The sequence below is a fragment of the Eschscholzia californica genome, unplaced genomic scaffold (genome assembly GCF_041429995.1).
Source record: "Eschscholzia californica isolate CP2 unplaced genomic scaffold, dmEscCali1.0.p SCAF_3, whole genome shotgun sequence".
Taxonomy (NCBI): Eukaryota; Viridiplantae; Streptophyta; class Magnoliopsida; order Ranunculales; family Papaveraceae; genus Eschscholzia; species Eschscholzia californica.
Window position 1 is genome coordinate 51077858 of NW_028238420.1, and position 18324 is coordinate 51096181.

The following is an 18324-nucleotide window of genomic DNA, read 5'->3' on the forward strand; positions in this document are numbered from 1 at the left end:
AATTAACTAAGGGACGGGCTGAAAAGTAGAAGTACTAAAAAAAACTCAAAAACTGAGTGTGGCCGGGCAGGTTTCAAGCTAAAGATTTCAAAGCTTTTACCACTCAGCCAAAGATCTTTACATGAATAAAGGTACCAACTAACCTTTATTATAGTAATATCACCCGGGCTGCAGCCCGGCGGAGCCCACTAGTGGCTCCCCCCTGATTGTGAGAAAATATACTCTAGTGATATGTCGCCACATCAGCGGAGGGCTGAGGGAGGAACCAAAATGGAAGGAGAAGTAAAATTTTTGTTCAAACCAAAGAAGAAGCAAATCAGACGTAAATATGCAAATACGCTACATCTCTTTTTTTGTTTACTTTCAGTGATTCTACCTTGGTTATTTCCTTCCGGGTGTAAGGAGAATACCATTTTGTCAACCTAACTTTTTCTTGTCGACTGATAATAAGCACAAAGAATTCTTCCTCGCGAAAACATGATTCCAGTTCCATTTTTAACTAAGTACAAGATGTGGTAGAGATAAAAGTAAGAAATGAAAATCAATTAACAAGTTAGCAATCACTTATTTGGTTTATACAAGTACACCCAGATGGAAGTTTTAATCTCTGTTACTTGTAGTGAAACAATAATTTCATATTACAAGCGAATTTCTCTATTTGTAACATCTATTTACATCACAAATAAACAATGTAAATACCATAAACATTCATTCATTCACAAGGAATTGTCTAAAGAGAAAAGAATTCAAACAAGTCAGATGTTTGGCGTCATAGTGAATGAAACTAACAATTTGTGAGAATAGTGTCGCATGGCAGAAGGGGCAACTAGCAACCAAGATTATAATGTTTAGGTCATCTCCGCTCATTGCCAATTAGTTTTTGAGTTGAATAACAACAAACTTAACATGATATCAGAACTAGACCAACACGTGATAGGCTTAAAAGCCACACGTGCTCCACGTCACCCCGAAAAAAAAATACACGTGTTAGACTAACCACACCACACGTGAAGGGGCATGTGAGAATAGTCCTACATGAGAGAAGGGGTAACTTAACTAGCAAACAAGAAAATAATGTATAGGTCTTCTCCACTCATTGAGAATTGGTTTTGAGTTGGATGACCACAAACTTACCATAATTTCAAAACATTCAGATTTGAAACATTCTTAGATCAAGTGCGCTTAGATTCAAGATGGAATTCAGACAAATCATTGTTCGAGCACAAGAAAGTGGATAGAAATTAACTGAAATGCAAAATGTAACAAATAGATTACAAAATTCGGAAAGACCTATCAAATTAAAAATTGATCATACCTACCATTGTTGCTTATCAGAGATCGATTGCACACCAAGCAAGAGAAAGAGACATGGAGATTATGCGCTAATATTTCTCACGACACTAAGTTAGTTTATTTATCCCGCCTACCTTAGAGCATCTCAATATGTTTCCTCTAACAAAAACACCAAAAAGAAATTGGTGCTGTATAAACTTACATATCATAGTTCATCAACAAGTGCTGAGAGATTGTTTCTCCAGACGTTGAGCGGAATGGGGGCTAAGGTCTTCTGTAGATTTCCTATTCTTATAGTCGCGTTAAATCCTTGGGGAGCTTACCCGAGTATACAATATGCACCGAGGTTGTACGGAACAGTAATAGTAGAGAATAAGAAAAACTAGGAAGACTCTGGGCAGAAATTTTATGTGACTTATCGTGATTCGTTCACGGTAATCCACATAGGATTTGTGCCTAGAGTCTATCTGGTTTTTCTTGTTCCCTAGCATTTTTCGTTCTGAAATCACTTTCAAGACACTTACTTCCATACCACGACACAACAAACAATGACTTTTTTTTTTCTCATTTCTCCATTGATCTATTCCAACAATTGTAAGATTGAGATTTACAGGTGAAATTTCCAAAACCAAGATGAAAATAGTTGACCAATTTAGGGATCTAAAATCCCACTTTAAACCAACTGATCTCATGTTTCTTAACACCTTAAAACCAACCAGCCAACCATCACTCACCCTTTCTCTCTTTAATTTATAGCTCATAAAGTTGAGTACTACTATTTCTTCATCCTTCACGGGCTTCTTTTTCAAATAACTTCTCACTTCATTCTCTGCTTTTGTTTGTTTAGCACCTCTGTCTTTATCTCATTCACATTCAACACAAAATGAAGTCTATCTTTTTTGGGTTCATCTCCTTCTCCTTCTTCTTTCTTACTCTCTCCCAAATTTCTAGTTCTAGTTTGGTGCCTACTACTCCCCATTCAGAGTTTGTTAGAACCCAAAATACTGATTTTGTACTTAATGGATCTTCATTTTTATTTAATGGGTTTAATTCATATTGGATGATGAATGCAGCTGTTGATCCGATCGGGAGGGAAAAAATCTCGAGTATATTTCGTGATGCGTCCGCTGCTGGACTTAGTGTATGCCGGACATGGGCTTTCAGTGATGGTGGTAATTTTAGAGCACTACAGATATCTCCTGGCGAATATGATGAACCTGTATTTCAGGTTTGTTATAGAAATATAGGATTGCTATTATATTTGCTTTCAAAATATATTTCTATTACTGCAAAAATGAGAGAAAAATTACTTGATTTTTACTTAAAACCAATGTTGTTGTAAGGCAGAAATTTTCTGAAATTCAATATTTCTTTTTTCCAGGCACTCGATTTTGTAATTTCAGAAGCTCCCAAGTACGGGATTTACTTAATTTTGAGTCTTGTGAACAACCATAAAGATTACGGAGGAAGACCACAATATGCGCAGTGGGCAAGAGATGCAGGAGTTCAAATTATGAACGATGACGAATTTTACACAAATCCTTTATTGATGGCGTATTATAAGAATCATGTCAAGGTAAATATGACTGAAATTCCGGGGACAGTTTCCAACATTTTACAGAAACAATGTTTGTCGAGATGTTCAAGCGAAACAAGCATTCGCCCATAACACTAAGCTAACTAAACTTTCCTACTCTTAAAACTTATACACATACAAACACGACAATCTTTTAATATCCGAATTAAATATGGTCACAACTACTTTGCAGACAGTGCTAACAAGGTTTAACACCGTAACTAAAATCGCTTATAAGGATGACCCGACGATTATGGCATGGGAACTCATAAACGAGCCAAGTTGTCTAACGGATTACTCTGGAAGAACAATTCAGGGATGGATACAAGAGATGGCAGCATATACAAAGTCTATTGATAGCAAACACTTGCTTGAGATAGGGTTGGAAGGATACTATGGAGATTCAATGCCTGAGAGGAAACAATTTAATCCTGGTTATCAAATTGGAACAGATTTCATCTCTAACAACCTTATTAAAGAGATAGATTTTGCAACTATCCATGCATACCCAGACATTTGGTAAGTTCCATCTTCCCTTTGATTTTGAATTTAACCTAAAGCTGCTGGCATAAACCTAAATACCTAATAAACATTTTGACATTGTCTCAGGTTGTCTAACCAAAGTGATAGCTCACAGCTAGAATTCATGCAACAATGGGTGGAAAGTCATTGGATAGATTCAAAAGATATATTGAAAAAGCCATTGGTTTTAGCAGAGTTTGGTAAATCAGATAAAGATGAAGGATACACAATATCCTCGAGAAATTTATATATGGATGAAGTTTATGAAACCATTTATAACTTGGCGAAACGAGGAGGAACACTCGCAGGCAGTTTAGTATGGCAAACTCTAGCCGAAGAAATGGAGTCGTATCATGATGGTTATCAAATTGTTCTATTGAAAAACACGTCAACAACCCGACTAATAACGGCACAATCTCATAAAATGGCAACTCTTGGTCGAAAATTAAACATGACGAAAATACATAACTAAGGGTTTAAGTGGTAGCTAAGAGATTTTTTGTAAGTACTGCTATTCAAATCATATTTGAAATAAATTGTTTTTACGAATGATCATTTCAACTAATTCCAAGAATCTGGCAGTTTTAACCAAGATAATAAATTTTCAAAAATTCTCACTAAAGTTACTGATTTCATTTTCGAACAAAATGAAACATCTTACCTACATACTATTACCCTTTCTAAGTTTCTCTATAGAAACCAAATTTGATCTGGTCTCTGTGGTGGATTGAAGGCTACAAACACTTTCTTACTTTCTCTCTTCTAACGATTAACGATAAAAGGCAAACACTCACTTTACACTATTATATTATCTCCTATTACTTTATACAGGTAACATGTATTGTTGTTCTGTTTTGTTGTTCTAGTTGATACTTGTTCGGTAATACAAACGACTTTACTTAATCTTACTTGACTTAACCTTCTTCGTATTTTTTATTTTCTTATCTAAATACATTCATAACTCTGTCTTTGTTTTAGGTGGATGTTTTCGGATTTCCCTGTAACACCTATATTATGTTTCTCTTCTTTATTGTCCAAACTTATTTGACTTGATAGTTGGAAACTCTTTGGCTGACACCACCCCGATGTCCCAAGAGTCTTAGAGTGACGTGTGTTCACTTTATTTTCACTGGTTAAGCCAAAGATTGTTGTCACTCCCCGTAAAATAAGTACTGAATGATTCAGACAAGGGAGCGGCTAAAAGCACCCGTTCAACTTGCTGTTAGCACCCGCACTCTATTAGCCTCCGGTACGGATGTGCAGAAGGCACCTGCAAGCACCCACCAGTCACTATCCAATCTCGCGCCCAAATCTCCACCCATTCTCATTCTGCCCTAATTTTGAAACCGAGAGCTGCTGAGACCGAGAGAAAGAGAGAGCAATTGTTTCAACTCGATTTTTTCATCTTCTTCCCAAATTTCTTGCTCGAACAAGAAGTTCCTTCACATCTCGACCTTTCTCTTGCACACCTTGTTTCATTCGTGGTGTAGAAGGACAGATCCAGAACCTTCAATCTTCATTTTAAGTAAGATTATAATTTTTTGTTTTTCTTCGATTCATCTCAATAAAGGAAGCTATTTGTGATTTACATGTTAATAATATTATGAAGTAGTACTTGTATGATGTTTGTTTATGGAAAATTTGTAGTGATTTGGGTTGAATACTTTCAACTTTAAATCTGTCTGGATCGGACTCGAACCGGTCCAAACAGTTTCGAACAGGTCAGTCTGAACTGTTTCAGACAAGTCAGTCTGAACTGTGTGTGTCTTGTTCATTCCCTTATTTGTCTTTCTTAGTTGTGTTTATTCTCCACCCTAGGTTATTCTTTTATTTTCATGGTTGAGCGTGTTCATCCTACCGGGAGCGAGAGGGATAATAGAACTCAGAGTCGAATGGGAGTTGATACTACGGTTCCGATCGAAGAACTAGTTGCTACACATCAGAGGAAGACGATGAAGAAGATATAGTTTTGGTGACCGAAATTCGGAGAGTCAGAGGAGGCTAGTTACAAAGAAAACATTTGTGAGAAAGAGGTTAAGAAAAGAAGCGTAGGAAACTGGGTTAATTTTTTTTCGGTTGGATGTTGATATTTAGGATGACATTTTGGATGTTGATATTTTAGATGTTTTGGATGTTTTTGGACGTTTTGGATGGATGTTGTGGTTGAATGATATGGTAATTTAAGTTGATGTAAATATTTTTTATATTTCTAGAACGAGTCGGAGGGGACATTCCGAACAGGAAAAACATAAAACCCGGGGGTCCCTGTTTTGGGTCGAAGGGGACAACCCGAACAGGTTCGGAGGGGACCGTCCGAACCAGTTCAGGTTGGGTTCAGTCCGAACAGAAAAAATACCAAAACTCGGGGCTTCCTATTTTGGATCGGAGGGGACAGTCCGAACAGAGAAAATATCTCTAAAGTCAACAGGTGCTAACAGATTTTTTGAGTCAAACGATATTGACCAAGTCAATCTCTTCTAGCGGGTGCTATCAACAGGTTGAACAAGTGCGTAGCCGCTCCCTTCAGACAATAGTCCAGATCGAGCATCTCCAATGCAAAACTCAAAAAATCTCCATCTGTCTTATGTGTCAAGTTCCGATTGAGATTCTCACTCTTAGGTCGGAAACAGAGATCCTCAAAATTTTTTTTATCTCCAATACAAAACTTTAAACTTATCTTATTTACTTATGTGACATAATTATTTTTATAAATAAATAATTAGTTATTTTAGAAAATATAGAAGACTCGGTTGCTATTGGTTGAAAATCAAATATCAATGAGTTTTCCATTAGAGTGTTGCATTGGAAAATATCTCTATTAGACCCTCGACACATCATCTTAGAGATCTAATTAGAGTGTTGCATTGGAGAGAGTTCGGAGACAAAAACTCTAAAAATCATTCGTGGCAGGTTAGAGTTTCTAAAATCTAGTGTTGTCTTCGATTGACCTTTTCGTACATAGTTTCAGTCCCACACAGAATGGGATACCAAAAAGTATCTTTCTTAAAGAGAATTTGGAAGAACACATCTCCAAGACTTTATAAAACTTCAAAATCGCGTTCCATGTAGTCTGATCTTCCTTCGATCTTGTTGACTATAAAGGTATCATCACTCTCTCTCTCTCATGTTTTTAGTGACTGGTATGATTTTATTCTCTGTCTCTCTCTTCCAATCTGACATTTAATTTTGCGTCAAATTTTAGGGCAAACTATTGCTGTCTTACTTTTCTTTTTTACTAGTCTATCTTTTATGAATCGCACAGACCCTAATTCTGTCTGGTTCACCGAAAGCATCTTCGTGTCTTATCAAACCAGTATCCAATTCCTTATGAAATCTTCAAATTAGAGCTAAATTAGGATCCTTGGAGTAGATCCGTCCTTGCAAATCTAAATTCCTAGGGTTTTTGTAGTCTAACACTTGCACTACCTTCCCTAGTTATAAGTTCTTGCCTCTTGGTACTATGCACCATTGTTTCTAACATATTTTTATGGTAGGATAGAGGATAACTTTTCGATTCAATTGTTTGTTTAACCTTATGAAAATAATATATGTAATTTTCTGCATTCTTGGTGATTACCAGTTTTTTAGATAAGAATGTTTGAATATTTCGGAGACCTAAGAATAGTCCCACATGAGAGAAGATATAGAAACCAATAATATAATGTCTAGGTCCTCTCTCCCAATTGGTTTTGGTTTGGATGACCACAAACTTAACATGGTATTAGAGTTAGGCCCACATGTGATAGGCTTAAAAGCCACATGTGTTTCACGTCTAATGTCTAGGTCCTCTCCACTCATTGCCAGTTGGTTTTGAGTTGGATGACCACAAACTTAACAGAAGGGCATTCAGGTTTTTGTAGTCGGAACACTTGAACTCCCTCACCATCTGTTTGAATTTAACTGTGTGATAATAAGTTTCATATTTATTTTCAAGCATTCTGAGTTTTTGGTCAGTTGTGAATCTTCGTATCCGTGTTACTTTTATGTATGAATGGAATTAGAAATTACATACACATATCTTTGCCTATATATATGAGCTTTATTACTAGGTTCTTGAAATCAGGATCACAACAATATAAAAAAAAAAAGAGCATTCTACAGTACTTAATTTCACCTTCTTCCCATGACTGTCGGGTCTTTTGGGTACCTAAAAACACCCATCTTTTAATCATCGATGAACAATACAGCTTGGTGTCTTAAGCTTTTCCTGTATAATCTAGATGGTGGTTTAGTACCTTTGAAGTGTATGGCAGCATGCTATAGTTTTATCTGAAATATTGCCTTTTCCGGAACTATCAGAAACTATTACTTTCTTAGTCTAGAAATTTACGAGATGTGAAATTGCCTCATGAACTGCCTTTTGCATTTGTCAATTCGTTCAGTCAAGGAAGTTTTATAGATAGAAGCTTTATTGATGCAATCGGGTTACTTTCTTCTGCCCTCGTTAATGAATATATGTTTCTACTGCATCTTTGCAAAGAAATGACATGGAGGGTAAAAGAGAAGTAAGAAAAAAGAAAAACATTTGAACTATAGTTAGAAGTGGCAAAATGGGTAAAAGAGAAGTACGAAACTGAGTATAATCTCATATGAATCTGTTAAAGAGAAAAAGTTTCTCTTTCTTTTGGGTTTTATAGTTATTTTATATACTCTTGTAGTTCCTTTTCACCTTCTAAGAAGTAATGTATTTGTGCAGAGATTTCCTTCGACTAGTGCAAATGCAGAATCCAAGAGGGTTGCCGCCAGGAAAAGTACAAAAAACAAAGCCGTATAAAAAGAAGCCAATTACAGAAGTAGCATCTCCAATGTTGCAGATACAGACAGAGAGTCTAAGAGGGGTTCAAGAGACAATGCCCCAACAATTCAAGACAAATATGAACCAAAAGAGAATGAAAAAGGAAGTTTCCCCATCATTTCAACAACCTGAGAGATCAACATCAGATTCATTACCAGATAGTTCACAATCTGAAAACGAATATCGAGCATTGAGAAGGAATTATTTGCAGATGGAGGAAGAGAGTTCCATATTGGATAGACAAGTGAACGAGGTGGAAAATGAGGTCAAGAATTTGGAAGACGAAAAGAATGCACTGTTAGATCAGCTTGTTGTGTTAGAAGGTTATATTGATCCGTCCGAGTTCCAGTCTAGGAGATAATCAATCCTGTGTTGTAAGGGAAAATATACTTGAACTTCATTAACCCTTTGAAATATGCTTGTCAATGTTTTAACTTTATATTGTCACATATAATTATAGGACGCCTCTCTTCTTATGAGAATTCGTACATTGTTGTTTATCGACATTATTGATGTATTCTCTTTAAATAGTTTTATTAATGTTGCGAATGAGACGCTAAAAACACCTTCCTCCTCCTCTGAGGTGACTTGTTTGGTTTGAGTCATTAGCATTTGTATCTTTACTTCCTCTGGGCATCCGTTATACACATGCTGAGCCAAATGTTGGTAACTTTTTTAAGTAAATTTTTTTTTTTGAGAATTCGACTACGATCTACGTTAGCCTTTACAAGGCATTGATACATCATGAAGATGTAATAAGCATAAACCCGACAAAATATTACATTATTTATAGCCTAAATTACATGAGATAAATCTTGATGTCAAACTGTTTCCATCGAGACTCGATCCCACAACCTCATGGACTTAAGAGGGGTGTCCAACCACTGCACCAAAGGCTAGTGGACAGTAAACGATTTCAGAAGCCTGCCGGCGGGAATGAATCCCATACGATAAGTTTTACAGACGCCTCCCATAAATGTTAGAGGCGCTTCCTATCTTCACAAATTACCTCTCAAATTTGCTTTGACGTAGGTGTCTTTGAACACTTCAGGAGGTGCTTTTAAAACTTACTTCTACACTGAAAGATGGCAAACCCTAAGGTTATAATCGTAAATGAAAACCCTATTAGTCTCTTCAGTTCCCCTATTAAAGTTGAAGAACAAAGAGCCCTAATTCGTATTCACACTCTCTCTCTATCTTCTCTTCTCTCTGTTTCTGTTAATCACTTTGAGGATAGGGTAGAAGAAAGGAGATGTTTTTTTTTTTTTTTATATTTGATTTACGACGACATTTAGTGTATGTGATAGTATTTGTTTACAGTAAATATCAAGTGATGAAATTGGATTATACTTTCTCACGACGGTCATCAGAGACTTTGTGTCGAAGTTGATTCACCTATCCTATCTTTCTGATGATATTTCCCTTTACATTTCTATATTTTTTTCTTATTAATTGATTGATTTTATTAAGAATTTTTAATGGAGTGAGCGTAGTGATGAAAATCTTTTAATATCCGATTTATTATGATTGGACAAAAATCTCCTACTCATTCTGAACGCTCTCTATTACGATGATTCAACTGATGTTTTTTTTTTGTTCTTGGATAATTATAGAATTAGGTTAGGGTTTAGAATCGACACGATGAGGAGATAAGTTAAATGTTTATTGAAATCTTAATAAGATTCATGATAGCTTTTAAACAAAGTCCTTTTCATTCTGAGTGTCTGATTTTGTTATAAATTTAGATTGGGTTCTTTTTTCTCATTGATTGATAGTTCTGCTGGTTTTTACTCTTTTTATTTCTTGATGATCATCTACTTGCCTAAGTTTATGATTAGATTTGGCTTTTGGATTTCAACTGGTTCCTCTGACTTTATGTGAGTAAATTGGCTTGTGTGTAAATTGACACCCAATTTTACAATGTGAATAACTGTAAAATTTTGGCACCCAAATTGTCACTAATTGTAGATAATTCTAAAATTTAACCCTTAAGCCAAGACTGTAGGCTGTCCATTCAAAGCTGGCATTTTCGTCTATGTTTTAAAAATCGCATAATGAAAGTGGACCTAAAATTCGAAACCATGGAAGAGGTCTAAAGCGACAACATATCAGGGTTGGCTTAACTGCCTTAGTGGAAACTTGGTGTGCATTTCTAAGATCGAATTTCATGCTCTACTTTAGTATGTCAAATGTCATTTTTAGGTTATTTGCTAGCTTTGCTTTCATCTTATTCTAAACCATCATGTTGTTCGCATGACATTTTGTTGGCCAACCCTGTTAGTGAATTACTCTACACAATAGTAAAATCACATGGGAGTAATTTCATCTCCAGCTTAGTAAAAAAATCAAACACAACAAAGACGGCATTGTTTTCTGTGTGATCTCTATTGCAGTTGGGTTGTATTCTATGTGATCTCTATTGCAGTTGGGTTGGTCTTACCTCCCGCAATACATGGTGAACCATTGTAGTGTATATATTTTTGCATGGTAACCCTAGCAGCATAATTTGCTCTATCTCCTCCACGGCTCAACCTACTGGACCAAAACTATGATCCTCCAACCTGAGAAACTAGGAAGCTTCGATTCTAGCCTTAGCTGAGAGGAAACACTTTTCACTCTATCACGTGACAGGGTAAAACTGCACCCCACACTGTCACTGGTGGAAAAACTGTAGTGACCGAAAGTGATATATGGCGCATTGCATTTTATGTTGTGAACATGATGACTTAGATATTCGTTCTCAAGCTCTACGATGTTTGCCCAAGCGTGGCATGCTTACTCCAGACGGTCGTGCTAACATGCTTGGCCCCTCCATGTGGCCATGTGCTAACACGCTACCTTTAAGACAAGCATATCACCTCTATCGTAAAGAACTCGAACTTATGGGCATCTTATGGTAGAAGTACATTCTACCATATATAGAAGACTCCCTATAACCTTAATAGGATCCCGAGTCAACCTTGATTCTTACTATTTCGAATCTAATATGTTCCATGCCCCAAGGGCGGCTACTTGTCTTCTACCAGTTATGAGTATAGGTGGACTTCTTTGTTTGTGAAATGTAAATCTTACATGAAAACTTAAAAAAATAAGGGGACTAGTACTATTAAAGTCTTTATTATCCCTGATCATCTAAACAACTACCGAACTAAACTAAAGAACCTCAACTATAATTATATCTACTTTGTTGGACCCTTCTAAAAACCTCTACCCCTCTCACATCTTGTTTGGTATACTCATACGTTCCAATAGACTACTCAGCTCGTCAGTACAGAACGAGTTTACTCGGGCTGAATACTCTGTAGAATCGAGTCTTAACCACTCTACAAGAAGAGCCATCCACCGACATCATAGCTTTGGTGACAACTCCAATACTCTTTCCTGTCACTTTTTATGCTTCACTCGTCTGCAAACTTTATTGTTAGAGTGCCTTTAGCCACCACCATGTTGGTGTCCTTGAATTTCAGGGTTTAATCGTTTTTTGCAAGTTTACTCATACGTTCTATATTTCGACTCCATCTACTAGGAGGCCTGAAACCTAGGGGCATTCCCTTTGTAGGCGCCTCCCAAAACTACTGTAGGCTGTAGCGGCGTTCCCTTTGTAGGTGCCTCTCAAAATAACTATAGGACCTCCGGAGCACCTCCCTCTTCTTCTCTTTTTCGTTTTTTTATTCTTCTCTCTCTACTTTCAATCTAAAAATCAATCCGAAATCTGAAAATTAACCAACTAAAGTACATTGATCTTAAAAAAGATTAAACACAAATTGATAATCCATTCTCAACCTTCTTCGGCTTCTTTCTCTCTGCCTTAAACCAACTTAAACACAAAATGAATCTAATAGTAATGTAATCGCAGGACCCTTGGATGAGTGTTTGGGACATTCATTCGTTTATATTCGTCCTGATATAAATCGGTTTGCTTCATCCAAAGTTTATTAAGAAGAAACAAGTACAATTTTTAGATCAATTTCATGCGCTTCTGTAAGCGCTAATACTTAAACTCCTCTCTTTGCTTCTTTTGTTGATCTTTATTCTTGTAATAGTTTTGATCGAGCTTCAACTTTGATATTTCTACTTTTTTTATTCAAATTTTAGGATTTTTCTTGAGAAACAAAAGTAAAACAAGAGTAGACCCTCGAACAATCCAGTTTAACGTGTCTTAGATTGGACTTGCCCGAGACCTTAAGCAAGGTCTCGGACTAGACAGTCTAGATTGGACTTGCCCGAGACCTTGAGCAAGGTCTCGGACTAGACAGTCCGACTCCCCTCAGACTGACACTGTCATAGGGAGAGGCGCTTACCGTGGTCAGGATTTGACTAGAGTCAAATCCTTTTGAGATGCCCCCAATTTTGGGAGGCGCCTTGAGACGGTCCTTTTCTTTTTGAAGTAATATTTTGTGTGATTAAATCATTTTCTATTAAGGCGAAAAAAGAGTTGGGGAAAAGAGACAAATGGTATGATGATGATTCTTCGTTCCTTATGGGCTTCTTCTTCAATTTCATCAAATCGAGTATGTCTTACAGTACGAAAAGAAAGAGGAAATCATACAACGAATCTGATTTTACATAAGACGAGAAGAAAAGAAAGACGGATTTATCTTCACTCAAGAAGATAAAGTTCTTAATATATTTCATTACTTTGTATTATTATTGTATTTTTGTCAAACCTTGAGGGTCTCTTGTCACGATCTTTAGGATCTCTGTAACTCTCATGAAATTTTTAGAGGAGAGAAATAAGAATTATCCATGTAAACAATGTGATTTTATCACTTACTAATGGAAATTGTTTCCCTTCCCTTCAAAAAAAAAAAAAAAAAAATCATTTTCTATTTTTGGTAAAATTAGAAATAAATTTGTTACAACATCCGTGGCAGCTTTCTACATCTTTTTTTGATGACGTGTCAGTTTTGATTGAAAAGATAGCAACCTCTTCTTCTTCTCCGGCACCACTTTCTCTCTCTGAAACAATAGCTTTCTTCTACTCTCTCCCTACTTGTAAAATGGAGGAGGACAAAATTGTTAACGGAAACCATTCACCTTCTATTAACAGCACGAATGATTTAACTGTATTCAAGTCAAAGAAATCATCGAAAATTCACACATTGATCGCTCTCTCATTATGGCTCGGTTTGATTCATCTTACCGTTTTGATAGTTATATCGGCCTTCTTCTTCCTCCCAGTAACACTTGCTTTCACGTAACCCTATCTTCTCTTCTTTCTTTTTTCTCATTATTATTATTTTGATTTCTAGAAGAATTTAATTTAATTTTTTTTTTTTTTTTTTATGTGGCAGAGTATTTGGGTTGCTCATATTTCTAATGGTGATTCCAACAAATGATACAAGTGTATTAGGGAAAAAATTGGCTAGGTAAAAGTCTTAACATTAAATTCTTCTATTTTCTTATTGATTTGATGAAAATTTAGCTATTAAAACTGATGAGTTTGTGAAATTTAGGTATATTTGCAAGAATTCTTGTGGGCATTTTCCAGTTACCCTACATGTGGAGGATATAAATGCATTTGATCCCAATCAAACTTATGGTAATCACTTTTATTGTTTGTTTCATTGTTTTCCCAATCAACTTGTTCTTCTCTGTTATGAAAATTGGGGTTTAATACGACCGAAAAAGTAATCCAAGAAAAGCAATAGGAAATAAAGACCAATCACACAGAACACAAGAGATTTACGTGGTTCGGTTTGACCTACTCCACGGCGACAACGGCGCGATGATTTTCACTCTGATAAGCAAACAAGTTACAATTCGTGAGAATCACGAATTTGACACAGACATCTCCTAGGGTTTTAGTTTATATAGCCACTAAAAACCCTAATCCCACATCCTCACCGACTCTCTTTCTAAATCCGAAATACACATGGATACGCTAACACTAATAACCGACATAAGCCTAGCTCCGCATTCCAGCTCTGTCTCGGAGACCAGCTCTGCCTCAAAGCCCTGCTTCGCATACTAACTCTGCCTTGGTATTAAGCTCCGGTAACGGGTCAAAAATTCGCGGGTTGTCGGGTCATAAACCGGGTTAGATATCTACCCATATTCCAGTCACTTTCAACATTCTCAAGTGTAATTTTATCCCAGCTTAGTTAGTTGGAGTAGTTGATATCAACCTTATATTACAAGATAATCTACTCCACTTGACGAATGCATACCTGATTCGCCGTACCCTTTTCTTTTGAGTTCATGATCTAGTCATCCAAATTCGAATCCCGAAATTCTTACTGTCAAATTTTATTGAAATTCAGTAGAGATGGCTGAACTTTCTTGCTTCATTGCTTCACAATCAACAAATAAGTGGGTGTTAATTCTTCCGGATCTATGTTGTCAAAGGAAACGTTTTGGCACCTCCGCAATTATAAAGTTGGCACCTCGCCCCACCGACATATTTTGGACTCCTTCGCGCGCCTTTGTTTATTGCCCATGGTCGTCATCTCTTGCACGAAGGCAAACTTGAGTTTTTTCTTAGGAAGTTACATTTCGTGAGTATTAGTCCATCAAATAGAAGGAGCCATATGAATGTTTTGGTTCATCCTAGAAAAATTTGTATCTAATCAAAACCTTTTTTTTTTCTAACAAATGGTTTCTTCCTTGCAGTAAGTTTAAGCAGTTGATCATTTCAGTTTACGTTTGATGCAGTTTTTGGCTATGAGCCACATTCTGTGTTACCAATTGGTGTTATTGCTCTTGCCGACCACACAGGCTTCATGCCTCTTCCAAAAATTAAGGTCCTTGCTAGCACTGCTGTAAGTCGAAATGTCCTTGGGGTACCCATTTCGGATATTTTTCTCTTTCTTATTATTGATAACAAATTATCAGGTCTTTTATACACCATTCATAAGGCAAGTGTGGACATGGTTGGGGCTTGCACCTGCAACTAAGAGGGATTTTATTTCTTGCTTGGGAAATGGTTGTAGTTGTGTCATTGTCCCCGGTGGTGTCCAAGAGACGTTTCATATGGACTACAGTTCCGAGGTACTTTTTTCCTTAATCTTGAACTCATCCTAGCCATCCGCTGTTATACAAGAATATAACTAACTAGATAGAGGAAGCATCAAAATAAACACTCTTTTTTTTCCCTTCAATGCATGTTAAAGTGGTTCAATGAGCTACCCAGCTTTATACTAGTCTCTTCTCCATGATGCCTAACTGGCATTTCTTTTGTTTTTCTGGTTCAATGTTTTAGATTTTACTCTTGTTTTACATGTAGGTTGCCTTCATCAAGTCAAGGAAAGGATTTGTTCGTATAGCAATGGAGATGGGCAAGCCACTGGTCCCTGTTTTCGCCTTCGGTCAGGTTACAGATATCATCATTTGGTGAACAATCCTGTATAACTTAAATGTTATTGAATATAAAGATCCTCAATTTTTTAATGCATTCTTTATATACACAGAGTAATGTCTATAATTGGTGGAAGCCCAATTGGAAAGTCTTCCTTCACATTTCCAGAGCAATCAAGTTCAGTCCAATCGTCTTTTGGGGAATATTTGGGTATGCAGCAAACCTATTTCTCTTTTCCGTTTTTTACTTTCGTGACATATATATATAACCGCACAAAGACAATGGAAAACGAAAGAGGGTAAGGGGAAAAAATTAACTCTGTTCATTTTTTAAGGGTCTTAGAGTTTGTGAAGCAATCTTCTTGAACTAATTCTGCCAGTTTAAAATTTAGATAACCCCCAAAGCTTCTATGAGTAATTGAGCATATTTGCCAGTTCTTGTTTAATATCTCATTTTTCTCTTCCTTGGCAGATCACCTCTGCCTCATCCAAATCCCATTCATGTAGTCGTAGGTAGACCCATTGAGCTCAAGAAAAATATAAAACCAACATTGGAAGAGGTATAAATGCTCACTTCTTAAATCCTACCTAGTGATGTCTATGCATTTAAAGTTTTCTATTTGTGTACGATTATCAACCCAGATCTCATCATACATGGGTAATGAAGAAACCAGATGAAGATCTTATTTTATTCGTCTTTGTTTCCGCAGGTTAACGAAGTTCATACTCGATTTGTTGAAGCTCTTCAAGAGCTGTTTGAAAGGCACAAGGCAAGAGTTGGTCATGCAGATCTCCAGTTGAGAATCCTTTAAGTTTAGAGTCTTCTTTGTTTTTGTAACTTAATCCCTGTGCTTGTCCACACAAGTTGATGAAACAGGGAGAACAAAATACTCCAATAATTAGTATTTGATACCGAATGTGTATTTATGAGAATTGTACAACAATTAGGATTTTGCACCAAGGAAATGAAGAAGTTTTGGCAATTTGGAAATGATTGTATGAACTTATGCTTAAGAGAGGGAGTAATAGTTCCTCGTCGCATGCGAGAGTGTCTATAGGTTTTTTGTGAGAGAGGGAGTAATAGTTCGTCCTCTCCCAACGACATAAAGGTATTCATCGAGATTCCCCCGTCAAGGGTAGCTAGTATTTTTGTAGTGGATTATGGTTCATTGCGTTAAAATCTGTGAACTACACGATAAGTCAATATTCCAAGTCACATTATCATAAAGAAATATATAAATGCTCTACCATTCCAATCTTAGTTTTTCGCTGCATAACAACATATATATATGTAAAGGAGTAAGAAAATTCATTACTGCATATGAGTCACATTTATTGAATCTTGATTTGACTTAGCTGTATGATTAGATACCTACCGAAATGGTCTTCTTCAGTCTTCCATATGAAACAACATCCATATCTCGTTAACCCTGTTCTGATATTCAAATGGAGAATTGTATTGTGCCACAATATAGTTTGATTTACTAGGATCAGTAGCTCGACTTTTCTCAATGGCGGATAACCAGATGGAACCTGCAAGACTATCATGCAAGGCAGATGCTTCTTCTCCAACTTCGTAGTCACCTGATACGAACCCACTAAATTGTCTTACAGCAGCATATATGTTGCTCCATTTCTGAACATGTAGGCCATTCGCGGGAGGTGGGTCCGCTTGATTCTCCTTAGGGATGTAAAAGCTAACAACGAAGGAGGAATCGCAGAAGGGGCCATCACTAGGAGAAACTTGAGTCAGTACTGGAGCTGTCATCTCTATCTTCTTTTTGTAACTGTTCTTCCCTTGTATGTAATCAAATAGCCTGTGTAATCATTCATTTCTAAGTCAGATAATTAGATATATGTGTTAAAAGGAGTTATTGATAATGGTGATGAAATTCTTCTTACCTAAGAAAACCTGTTCTAGTAGAGTCGACGAAAGAGATATCTTCGATGGGAGAAGTAGACATCCACATGGAAGAATTGTAGTGACGGATCTCAAAGCCATTTCCAGAGTGAATGACGTTGAAGCTTGGACATTCAATACGATTGCAAGTAGGAGGGAAAATGGTAACTTGATTATCATTTACCCGGGGTCCTGGACTGAGGGTAGAAGATAGGAGACTGAACAGATAGAGAGACAATTTCAGCATGTTAGTTTCAGCCATTTTTTATTGAATAACAAATGACTCCTTTCCTTCCTCCCACTCACAAGTACTTAACTTATTGAAGAGTAGATAGCATCTTCATTTATATCCACTCCTTTGGTTGATATTCTCAAGATAAGGCTTTGGCCAGAGACCACATGTGTGTTTTCCTCCCTTTGATTTGTTGTTTCATTTATATCCCCATCTCTATCCTTGATACTTCCTGTTTATAGAAATACATGGTTAATTTGATCCACTCTATATACATCCTGAATGCCATCTTCAGGATTTCTAACTCTGCAATTATTTGAGTTCTGTCCCAAAATGTGATCTGGGCAATTAGATAATGGGTGTTCATACTCTTTTTGATGGCTTGGGCACTTTTACTTTTTTGAAGTTTTTTTATATTGAATCTATACCCTAATTTAGACCTTTGTTTGTGGTTGAGGTGGGTTAAATATATTGGTATATATGGCCCTTTTTTAAGCTCAATCTTGTCTTGGTTGTGGGCAAAAGAATTGATCAAAAGAGTTGGAATTCAGTTTTGAGCCTTTCTCTTGGAGAGGATGTGAATTTACAACTTGTTGCGTACCAAATAATATATGGGGAGGGATTGCCACTAGCCATCACTAGTATACATGAGGTGTAATTTCCACCCACCCAAGAATGAAGTGGGATTCCAAAACAACACTCATGATTCA

At 36.6% G+C, this 18324-nt stretch overlaps 3 protein-coding genes, 1 long non-coding RNA gene and 2 other non-coding genes across 7 annotated transcripts; 5 read left to right on the forward strand and 1 right to left on the reverse strand.

The window, feature by feature from the left end:
• The first annotated feature begins 2085 nt into the window (after positions 1-2085).
• Positions 2086-3940, forward strand: LOC147551528 (mannan endo-1,4-beta-mannosidase 1-like). 2 transcript variants are annotated; one of them, XM_086670008.1, is made up of 4 exons: positions 2086-2521; positions 2675-2869; positions 3108-3388; positions 3479-3940. In XM_086670008.1, the coding sequence occupies exons 1-4, from the start codon at positions 2177-2179 to the stop codon at positions 3861-3863; spliced, it is 1206 nt and encodes a 401-aa protein (XP_086526134.1). In that variant the 5' UTR covers positions 2086-2176; the 3' UTR covers positions 3864-3940. The 2 variants fall into 2 exon arrangements, with proteins under 2 accessions (XP_086526134.1, XP_086526133.1); XM_086670007.1 differs by having other exon boundaries at positions 2222-2521; positions 3063-3388.
• A 2364-nt stretch (positions 3941-6304) lies between these two features.
• LOC147551529 (uncharacterized) lies at positions 6305-8749 on the forward strand. Its single transcript, XR_015238568.1, has 2 exons — positions 6305-6493; positions 8088-8749. It is a non-coding gene; the product is annotated as an uncharacterized LOC147551529 (long non-coding RNA).
• A 761-nt stretch (positions 8750-9510) lies between these two features.
• LOC147551530 (small nucleolar RNA Z161/Z228) lies at positions 9511-9603 on the forward strand. Its single transcript, XR_015239070.1, has one exon. It is a non-coding gene; the product is annotated as a small nucleolar RNA Z161/Z228 (small nucleolar RNA).
• A 70-nt stretch (positions 9604-9673) lies between these two features.
• Positions 9674-9741, forward strand: LOC147551531 (small nucleolar RNA Z105). The gene has a single exon (XR_015239024.1). It is a non-coding gene; the product is annotated as a small nucleolar RNA Z105 (small nucleolar RNA).
• A 3337-nt stretch (positions 9742-13078) lies between these two features.
• Positions 13079-16473, forward strand: LOC147551532 (diacylglycerol O-acyltransferase 2D-like). The gene is made up of 9 exons (XM_086670975.1): positions 13079-13383; positions 13481-13555; positions 13643-13728; positions 14841-14947; positions 15021-15176; positions 15412-15498; positions 15596-15693; positions 15955-16042; positions 16193-16473. Exons 1-9 carry the CDS (start codon positions 13187-13189, stop codon positions 16292-16294), a joined length of 996 nt encoding a protein of 331 aa, XP_086527101.1. The 5' UTR covers positions 13079-13186; the 3' UTR covers positions 16295-16473.
• A 230-nt stretch (positions 16474-16703) lies between these two features.
• Positions 16704-18291, reverse strand: LOC147551533 (uncharacterized). Its single transcript, XM_086670977.1, has 2 exons — positions 17385-18291; positions 16704-17299 (listed from the first exon to the last, which is right to left on the reverse strand). Exons 1-2 carry the CDS (start codon positions 17642-17644, stop codon positions 16873-16875), a joined length of 687 nt encoding a protein of 228 aa, XP_086527103.1. The 5' UTR covers positions 17645-18291; the 3' UTR covers positions 16704-16872.
• Between the last annotated feature and the right edge of the window lie 33 nt (positions 18292-18324).